Source organism: Coloeus monedula (genome assembly GCF_965178545.1).
Source record: "Coloeus monedula genome assembly, chromosome: 1".
NCBI classification, from domain to species: domain Eukaryota; kingdom Metazoa; phylum Chordata; class Aves; order Passeriformes; family Corvidae; genus Coloeus; species Coloeus monedula.
In genome coordinates, this window is record NC_138781.1 from 73,280,906 (window position 1) to 73,291,333 (window position 10,428).

The 10,428-nt window shown below is 47.2% G+C and overlaps 1 protein-coding gene across 1 annotated transcript; it reads left to right on the forward strand.

Moving 5' to 3' along the window:
• The first annotated feature begins 7,726 nt into the window (after positions 1–7,726).
• Positions 7,727–10,376, forward strand: LOC309580528 (tubulin beta-1 chain). The gene is made up of 4 exons (XM_082294551.1): positions 7,727–7,838; positions 8,494–8,602; positions 8,871–8,981; positions 9,195–10,376. The coding sequence occupies exons 1-4, from the start codon at positions 7,782–7,784 to the stop codon at positions 10,253–10,255; spliced, it is 1,338 nt and encodes a 445-aa protein (XP_082150677.1). The 5' UTR covers positions 7,727–7,781; the 3' UTR covers positions 10,256–10,376.
• Positions 10,377–10,428: the final 52 nt, after the last annotated feature.

Sequence of the window (10,428 nt, forward strand, 5' to 3'; positions counted from 1 at the left end):
TGGCAAAGGGGTGCAAGAGGGACAAGTTTTCTTGCCCCACTAGAAAAAGTTGGGGCCTCTAACAATACTCCCTGCATTAGAGTGAGTTCTCTTCTTGTTCCCTTTGTCCTTTGTCTTCCCTGTAATCCCCATAACCAAGTTATGTGTAAGATCAGGATAAAACCCAGTAATGAGTTTTGGTAGGGCAAGTTTCATGGTTGTTCCACTGAAATCACTTTCCAAACACCCCCCTCCCTCCCACCCAAAAGAACCCAACGCCCCCCCCTCATTATTTTACTACTACTTTCTTTTTTTTTGTTTTAGTTTTTTAAGAAGAGTTGTTAATCTATATTAGATTCTGCCTTACGGTGGGAGGTGCTTTAATTACTACTTTCTGTTTAATGAAGCCTAATATTTTTGTTTGCTATAGCTATGAGGAGATAAAATCTTCTCTGAAGAAATCATGTAACTACCCCCTATTATTCGCTATACAACTTTTCTCCCAAAGGATGTTATTCTACTTTTCCTCTCCACATTAAAGTATAATGAACAAATACTTTTAGGGGCTGTTCAGAAATGGTAGCCTGCACAGGAGTTACAGGTAACACCATTCCCCTGAACCTGTTCATTGTAGGGAAGGCACTGTTTTTTGTTTACAAATAATCCCCTTCTCAATCTTCCCATTTGGTTTTTCAGCTGCTTCTGCATTTCCACAGAACAAAGCTTGTGACACTTTTGATGCTTTATATGTGCCTGGGGTAATCTAAGTAAGGTTATTTTTGCCCCCATCCAACCCCTTCAGCTCAAAATAAATTTCTAAAGAGAAGAATGAGCTGATTTTGTGTGTAACTAAAAAAAAAAATATTTTTGAGAATTTTTCACTTTCCAATCTAAAATCCACTCATGCTAAGCACCCACCTTTTGATACTTCAGCAATCACCTGTCCTGGTCTGTTTGTTGTTTATTAAAATGGGAAAGAGCAGTCTGTTTGTTCTCAGATGCCCCCATTTAAATGGGTCTTATCTTTAGCTTGCCTACAAAAAAATTCAAAATGGAAGCATTTGGTCACAGGAAAGTGCCTCAGGACATGATGCATTTTGGAAAAAGACATTTCTTGGCCCTGAGTCTCCTGGACACTTGTCCAGCTGGAGCCCTCTGAGCACTGGAAACCAAGGCAAAGGGAGGGTGTGAGGGAAGCTGTGAAAGCCTGCCCATCCCCAGACATTCTGCCAGCAAAGGACACAGTGCAGGTGACAACTCCTCTCCCTGAGCAGTTTAACAAGATGTGAACTGTTCCCCTGCTTCTAGCTTCAGTCCTATTTTAAGTATTTTATTTGTGAATCTGCCAGAAAGAAAAATTGTGTCTCTTTGAAGTGTGTGTATAAGAAAGCTATCTATTTACAGTATCTAGGTAAAAAAGAAATAATTTAAGAGTACGTCATTCCCTCCTCCCCACTCAAAGTCATTTTTCCCTTATGGGCAGAATTCCACTTGTAAGGGAAGAGATCAAGTTAACTCTGTTAAATTCTTGTTTATTATCATTTGGTTCTTGTAGTGTAGAGATTTTCCTACTGGTCTCAATTTACCCATATGTCATCCTTTATAATCAGGTTATTTTTCTCACTTGGCTTCCTTGGAAAGCTTAAGGCATAGGTTGTTTTTTTTTTTCCCCTTTTTGGCAAGAATGCCTCTGTCATTGCAGGGGAAAAAAAAAGTTAATAATAGTCCAGTTTAAGCAGAATGTGAAAAAAACACACTTGCTCCAGAGAATGAAGTGGCTACCCTGGCAGAGGTTGTGTAGCTTATTCAGTAAAAGGTTCTGTGTTGTTTTGCAGTGAAAAATGTTTCCACACTTTCCATAAATGTAATAGAAAGATACTGCCTGCCTCCTTAGTGAATAATTAAACACAGGTTTCAAGCAGAATTCAAATGGTCTCACAACCAGCTTTACAAACATTTAATGAAATTCAAGCACTGACTTCTTACATCATGCTTCTCTGCATGCAGCATAATGCTGGTCTTATAGTTAATAAATTAATTGTGTGGCTGGTTTTTTTTTTTTTAATTTCTGCTAAGAAATTTCCAGCTCCACCCTAGCAGGCAGGGATTAGAGATTTTTGTTGGCATTGAGAAAACTGCCACTTCCGTAGGCAGGGCTGATTCAGTATCCTCCAGCTGCTAAAAACGATGGTCCTATTCCCCTGCCCCACTTCAAGTGTTACCTCTGTATCATTTTTCTTCTGCCAGCTCCAGGGCATGTCTGACCCTTTCACCAGTCTTTTCCTCTCCCTCAACTCCACAGTTAAGGTCAGAAAACTGAGGGGGTGGTTTTTCTTAAATTAGGTGGTGTGCCAGAAGGAGAACTTGTGCAAAGAAGGGGGGGAAACGTGGGCAGCTGGAAGCAGGAGAGAGCAAAGTAAGGTATTTGGTTGATTCAGCCACCTAGTGCAATACCACCCTGAACTCTCCTGCAGAGAACCTGGGCAATTTTAAACAATGTACACTGAATCCTACCACTAACTACGGCATGTCTTTGCTGACCTCACAAGATCCGGTTCAGAGTTTGCCCAGTGTCAGTTTGAGTTACAAGTAACTATCAGATTGCAAGAAAGCAAGCAGGCTAAGGAACAAAAGAAACAGTAACTATCAGATCAAAGTCCCTATCTGTACCTTGTTCTCGGTGATGCGCAGGAAATGAACTGCCCTGGAAAACATTATATTGGCATTTCATTTATATTGATGCTGGAATCTTAGTCTTCTTTTGACTGGAGGACCCAGTTTGTAGGGATATCAGACGTGTTTCATCTGCTGAGCAATCTAAAAAGGTAGATGCAGCCTGGATGGGGGCAGGAGCCATCTGGCTGCTACCCCATCACATCTGGTGTGCCAAGAGGAAATAATGAGAGGCTGCATTGTTTTGCCTTTCTTCTCAGTAAATTGCTGCCTGATGATGATGACTACATTTTTCCCTTTTTGGAATCATTTTGTGACATATGATCGTGTTTATTATGGTACCTTTGGAAGGCAGACAAGTGGGGTTCTGTTTACTGTGTCCTGTACAAGCACATTCACAGAAACGCCTGACTCTCAGAGGTTATAATCTAAATTCACAAGAGGAACCATATGGTGTGGAAGAAATATTAGTTTCATGGAGAAACAGTTTCCTGCTCTAAAGGTGCATGGGTTATTTTAGAATTGAGAGTGTCCCAAATTGCTCTGTAATGTGATTTTTTTCTCACACATTCATCCTCTCTCCTCTTTTGTTCTTGGCCAAACACACAGACTCAGGTATAATAAACACAAGTTCAGAGGGCTCTACAATGAAACTGCTTTTGCTCATTCATAAAAACATACTCAGTTTTGTTGTACTTAATTGCTTCTAGTGCCTACAGTGAGCTGTAATATTGAAATAAAATAGATTTCCCTTTTAGGTATTTTATTACTAACATTAAAATCACTTTCACAATTATCCCATCCTTTTGCAGGCAGGATATTCTTCTATCTTAATGCACATTGCAAATGATTAAGCATCAGGTTCCAAAGGTGACCTCAGACAGTCCTCATCAGGTGGGAATGTCATAGTTACCAGGTAGAAGGCAAACAATAAGGTAGTGAACAGAGCCTGCTCATTTGAGTACCAACAGAAAGGCTCAAAAAGCCATGAACAACACATGACATCATCCATCACAAATGAGTGAGAATAAAGCCATGGGCAGACATTTTGTGTGCTTGAGAAGCTTTCATATTTGTACACTTGTGATTCTTTTTCAAACAATGGGAAATCAGGGACAGACATGAAAATGTTGTGGGATCCCTGTTGCCTCCCTTTTACATCCATCGCCAGGCTCCACCGTTGCCTTGGAAACTGGGTAGGCAGGGTTTGATGCAGGCAGGGAGGAGGCTGTGGCAGAGTTTCGGCTGCCGAAGGGCCCATGGGTGTTCTTGGGCACGTGCCCTGCCTTTGTATGAATGGGAGCATTTTGGCTTTCCTCTGTGATTCTGACAACTTAGAATTTATAGAGCTATATTAAAAAAACCCAAAACAACAGGGAGCTCCCATATCTATTTAAGTATCCTTGATGGCTACGATTTGTAGAAGTGTTTGCCATAATGAAAGATTCTGAACTGACATTGAAGTAGTTGACATTTAGTTTGGTTCACTGTGTGTTCATGGATGTTCAACATTGCTGAAGATGAAGGAACTTGTACACATAAATATGTACTTCCCTTTAGGAACTCCGAATGAAACCTGGAGCTGAATCCCCACCCTGAAAAAAACAGTGGGAATCTACAAAGACCTGTACTATAGTATCTAAGAATCAGTTTCCTAATAAAAGCTCAGAATCCTTAGTGGAATAACTATAAAGGAGGTCACTGTGTGCCTGTGGGAAGAAGACATGTCAGGGAGCGCCCAGGTGTCCTCAAGAGAAGAATCATAATGCTTCAAGCCGGGCCTTTGTGGCTTGTCAGGAATACTTTGGCACCTGAACAGCTCTTCAGTGTCTGTGTGGATCCCTCAGAGATGCCAGAGAAGCAGTTGTGTTGCAGTTCCACCAGTAGTGAGAAGATGTAACTGCCTGCTGCTGCCCAAAAAGGTGGGTTATGCCTATAGCAAGTACAAATGTATATGTACAAGTTTTATGAATAGTAACAACGGCCGCCTGTGATTAAGTGCTGCTGAAATATGTCAAAGGAAAATACTGACGACAGCTGGGATATAAAGAACACAAACTTCTAAAGAATTTGGTGAAAAAATCTCAGTGCCAGCACAGTCCTGGATAGTTCATGATTGCAAAAGCCACATGGAATAGCACCACACTTAATTCCCAGTGTCACAAAGCTTAAGCCAATCTGTGCTCATGACGTTTCACAGCAGCTGAGGTTTCTGCACTGGGGAAGAAAAAGAGCTACAGTTGATAAGAAAGTCAATTCACTGGAGCACACTGAGAGCCACTTTTGAAAATACAGCCAAAGTACTTTTCCAAGGTCACAGCAGCCAAATTCCAGGCAAAGACATGGTACTTCTTTAGCCACTAGTATTTTCTGCTGTAAGTGAAAAAAAAAAAAAAAAAAAAAAAAAAAAAAAAAAAAAAAAGAGCGAAACTGGTGACATTATGCATTGATTTATATTGTGTTAAGCATAGCTAACCTGAGCATTATGTAAACAATTCTGATCATTTTGACTTCATTTTTGATAGTGGTAATGATTTCCCACATCAATTGTTACCTCACCTTTGAAAAAAATCTTCCTGTTTTGAAAGTGTTGTAATTGCAATATAATGTTATAGTGTACTGCGAAACTGAGATGAATAAACTGTCACTCTGGTGTTGCTGATCACACATAGCCTCCCACTCCTTTCTTTCCCTTTCATACAACCACAGAACTGCTGAGGTTGGACAGAACCTCTGGAATCATTAGTCTAGTCCATTACTTTGCCCGAGAAGGTCAGCTAGAACAGGTTACTCAGGGTTGTCTCCCCTAGGGTTTTGACTGTTTCCGAGACTGGACACTCCACAATCTCTCTGGGCAACCTGTACCAGAGCAAAGTGGTTTCTTTTCTTATGTTTAGATTTCTGTGTTTCAGTCTGTGTCCATCGCTTCTCCTCCTGTCACTGCGCACCTCTGGCTCCATCTTCTTTACAGCTTCCCATCAAGTATTTATACACACTGATAAGGATCCCCTGAGCCTTCTCCAGGAAAATCAGTCCCAGCTGTCAGCCACTCCTTGTATGACAGATGCTTCACTTCCTTAACCGCCTTCATGGCCTTTCATTGGACTCACTCCAAAATGTCCATCTCTCTCTCATACTGGGGAGCCCAGAACTGGATGTAAAACTCCAGACGCGTCTCACCACAGCTTATCCACTTCCCTGACCTGCTGGTAACAATCTTCCTTAAACAAGGATGTTGCTGGACACCCTTGCTGTTAGGGCATGCTGCTGACTCATGTTCAACTTGGTGTCCACCAGGATGCAGGGTCCTTTTTGGCCAAGCTCCTTTCCATGCAGGTGGTCCCCAGCCAACTGGTTTAAGGGGTTGTTCCTTTCCAGGTACAAGACTTCACACCTCCCTTTGTTAAATTGCATGAGGATCCTGTCAGCCCATTTCTCCAGCCTACTGAGGTCGCTCTGGATTGGCAGCACAACCCCCCGGTGTATCAGTCCCTCCTCCCAGTTTTGTATCATCGGCAGACTTGCTGAGGGTGTACTCTCTTGCCATTTAACTCACTAACAAAGAAGTTAAATGGCGTTGGCCAAGGATCAGTCAGTGGAGTACAGCACCAGTGGCTGGCTTCTGAATTTCGTGTTGTTGATGTCAAGCCATTCAGCTTGGCAGTTCAGCCAGTTGTCACTTCATCTCACTGTCCATTTATCTAGGCCATACCTCATCAACTGGCCTACAGGGATGTTACAGGAGACAGTTCAAAAGACTTCACAAAATAAACAATGTTAACTATGCTGAGCCTGTTGATACTTGGCAAAAGTTTGAGAGCTTGCATTATCATGCTGTCCCCTTGGCACTACAATGTTGTGCTTAAGGTGAACTCTCTCCAGTTCTATTATGCTGAACACAAGGTACATAATTTTGCATCCTCTTTACCAGCCTATTCCTGGCTCCATGGTGGCTGTCATCTCCCTTCCCTGGTGCAAGTGTAAAGCTGTCCTCAAGGCTGACCAGCTGCGTGGCAAAGCTACTTTCATTTCTCAAAAAAAACTTAGAGCTGTGAATCAAGTAATGTTTTATAATCAAGTTCAACAGTTTCTGCCCAATCCATTATAGACCCTGCTGAAATTTGTTTCAGATATTCTCCTTGGTAGCAGTGCAGATACAGGTGTGTATTGCAGCTGGTTCGATTATATTCTCTTTGCCATCCTTGAACTGTCTCTCCTCCCTTGGACATCCACCATGTGCTTATCTCGTTGTTTTTTTTTTTTTTTTTTCTATGAGAGATCAAGCAGAGATACCACAAGCAGGATTCAAAGTTTTCCAAAATGAGATCTGTGGCAGGTGTCTGGTAACGCACAACATAACTTCACATATAGAAAAGAAAGATATCCCATTCCTGTGGATGTTAAACTGCTATCACTGCTGGATAACTCCCAGAAGAAAACATTCTTTAGCAGCAGCATAAAATCTCATACCAACCCTCTGTGTTCCTGAAATTAGAGTCCCACATATACAGATTGAGCAGCACTACCTAAAACAGTTTCATGCTTGAAAGTAGCTGTGGGCTTTAACATCACTACCCAATCTCTGCTTGTTTCAGGTGCCCGAGCTGTAGAAAAATTATGCTTGTGCTTCAAACATATTGAAACATGATCAAGCAGGCCTAAGCTAGAAATACAGGCTTGAGGGTGCTAATGAAACTGAGCAGCATGTGCTCTGCTGCTGTGGCGCAGTAGAGGCGAAGGAAGCTAGAGGAGGAGTTCCAACAGGTGTGCAAAGAAGAGTTAGGCGGTTTTGTTTTATTTTCACCTCAAGATGAGCTATGTCGTGTCCGATTCCTGCCTATTCCCCGACGGCTGAAGGCGAGGTTCCCCCGGCGCCCCAAGCCAGCGGCATTCAGCCCGTGGAGGGGCCCGTAGCCTGCCGCCCCCAGACCGGACCAGCCCGGGGCGCGGGAGACAATGCCCGGGCCGGGCCCGCCCCACGCCGTTCCCGCCGCACGTCACCGGGGGCGGGGCGCGGCGCCCGATTTAAGGGACAGCGAGGGGCGCGGCCGCCGCAGCTGCGAGTGCGGGCGGCGAAGGAGGCGGCGGCGGCAGCGGCGGCAGTAGGGGCGGCTTCGGACACCGGCACCATGCGTGAGATCGTGCACATCCAGGCCGGGCAGTGCGGCAACCAGATCGGCGCCAAGGTACGGACGGACGCGGGCAGCGGGGCGCTCCTGCGGGTGGCACGCAGCTCCGTCCCGAAATGAAAAGCGACCCGGGGTTTGCTGAGGCGCCGTGGCTCCTGCCCCTGTGCCCCTCGGCCCTGCCGGTCTGAGCTGCCGCGGGGCAGGGATATGCCCGCGCTCCCGTCCGCCGTGCCCAGCCTTCCTGCAGGCAGCCGCGGCCATCTCCCGCTGCCTCGCCCCTCTGTGGCCACGGCGCCGGCTCCCGAGGGCGGAGGGAACGGGAGGTGCTTCAGTGCCACGGATTACCCGTCACCACCGAACGTGTGCAGGTGTTGCCATCTTGTAGTGACTAAAGGGTCTTAAGCCAGTGCTAGACAATGGGAGGACATCAAATTGACATAGCCAGAGGTGGTCACCCTTTGGATACAAGCTACAAAGGAATTAACTTGCACTTCAGTGCTCTGGCTGCTCCTCTGCCCCCTGCTAGTTCAGCTGCTGTGGTCAGCGAAGCCCTTGTGCACTGACTCACCTTCCCACCCAGCAGCTGCTCTGCCATGCAAGGGAGTGGTCAGGGCCGTGGAATGCATGGGCTGCGCTGGGGGTGTGTGATTGGCACTGGCCAGCTGTTTCCACTGGAACTGGCTAATGGCCGTTTTTCAAAAATTTCCTCTAGTTCTGGGAGGTCATCAGCGATGAGCATGGCATTGATCCCACGGGCAGCTACCATGGGGACAGTGAGCTGCAGCTGGAAAGGATCAATGTCTACTACAATGAAGCTGCCGGTAAGTGTCTACTTCCTCAGATGTCCTTAAATAAATGAGGCAGGCTCAGTTAAAGGAGGCTGGAAAAATCCCTGAACAAGAGCTGTCATTTGCCAGTGACTCCTCTAAGAGACCTTTGTTCTCAGAAAGGCTCTGATAACATGGTAGTCTTGATTGTGACAGTTCCTCTCCAGAGAAATGCAGGGAGGTGGATGGGAGCACAGCAGGGCTCCTGTGACGTGGGCTGCCGACTGCGAGGCTGTAACGCCGGTGCTGGTTCCTCCCACAGGTAACAAGTATGTCCCCCGTGCCATCCTCGTGGACCTGGAACCCGGCACCATGGACTCCGTGCGCTCCGGCCCCTTTGGACAGATCTTCCGTCCCGACAACTTTGTCTTTGGTGAGTGACTGCGGGATGGAGGAGTTCCAGAGCGGGAACTCCACACACAGGAAAGACTTGGAGCGAGCATGTGAGTGACCTTGGGGAACCTGAATCCCCACAGCAGAGTGGGGATGGAAGTGAGGGGAGGAGCCCCTAGGGAAGGGGCAGTGGCATCATCTCTGTTTGTGCCTGGGGCGCTAATGTGGCACCTGGCTTCTGGTCTGCCCTTAGGTCAGAGCGGGGCTGGCAACAACTGGGCCAAGGGGCACTACACGGAAGGCGCCGAGCTGGTGGACTCTGTGCTGGATGTGGTGAGGAAGGAGTCGGAGAGCTGTGACTGCCTCCAGGGCTTCCAGCTGACCCACTCGCTGGGCGGAGGCACGGGCTCCGGCATGGGCACCCTCCTGATCAGCAAGATCCGGGAGGAGTACCCCGACCGCATCATGAACACCTTCAGCGTCATGCCCTCGCCCAAGGTGTCGGACACGGTGGTGGAGCCCTACAATGCCACCCTCTCTGTGCACCAGCTGGTGGAGAACACGGACGAGACCTACTGCATTGACAACGAGGCCCTGTATGACATTTGCTTCCGCACCCTGAAGCTGACCACTCCCACATACGGGGACCTCAACCACCTGGTGTCGGCCACCATGAGCGGCGTGACCACCTGCCTTCGCTTCCCCGGCCAGCTGAACGCCGACCTGCGCAAGCTGGCGGTCAACATGGTGCCTTTCCCGCGGCTGCACTTCTTCATGCCGGGCTTCGCCCCGCTGACCAGCCGCGGCAGCCAGCAGTACCGCGCCCTGACGGTGCCCGAGCTGACGCAGCAGATGTTCGACTCCAAGAACATGATGGCCGCCTGCGACCCCCGCCACGGCCGCTACCTGACGGTGGCCGCCATCTTCCGGGGCCGCATGTCCATGAAGGAGGTGGACGAGCAGATGCTCAACGTGCAGAACAAGAACAGCAGCTACTTTGTGGAGTGGATCCCCAACAACGTGAAGACGGCCGTCTGCGACATCCCCCCGCGCGGCCTCAAGATGTCCGCCACCTTCATCGGCAACAGCACGGCCATCCAGGAGCTCTTCAAGAGGATCTCGGAGCAGTTCACGGCCATGTTCCGGCGCAAGGCTTTCTTGCACTGGTACACCGGCGAGGGCATGGATGAAATGGAGTTCACAGAGGCTGAGAGCAACATGAACGACCTGGTCTCCGAATACCAGCAATACCAGGATGCCACTGCTGATGAGCAGGGCGAGTTTGAAGAGGAAGGAGAGGAGGATGAGGCTTAAGCCCTCTGATATCAAAGGAACTTCTGTAAAGCAGGCATGCATCTGAATGACTTCTGACAGTGGTGGTGAAGCATGTTTTCTAGAAATTATGTACCCTATTATCCTCTCAGCATTTGTGACTTTGGCTGGTTTCTCAATGTAACACTTCTGAATCCTAATTCTTACAATGTTTT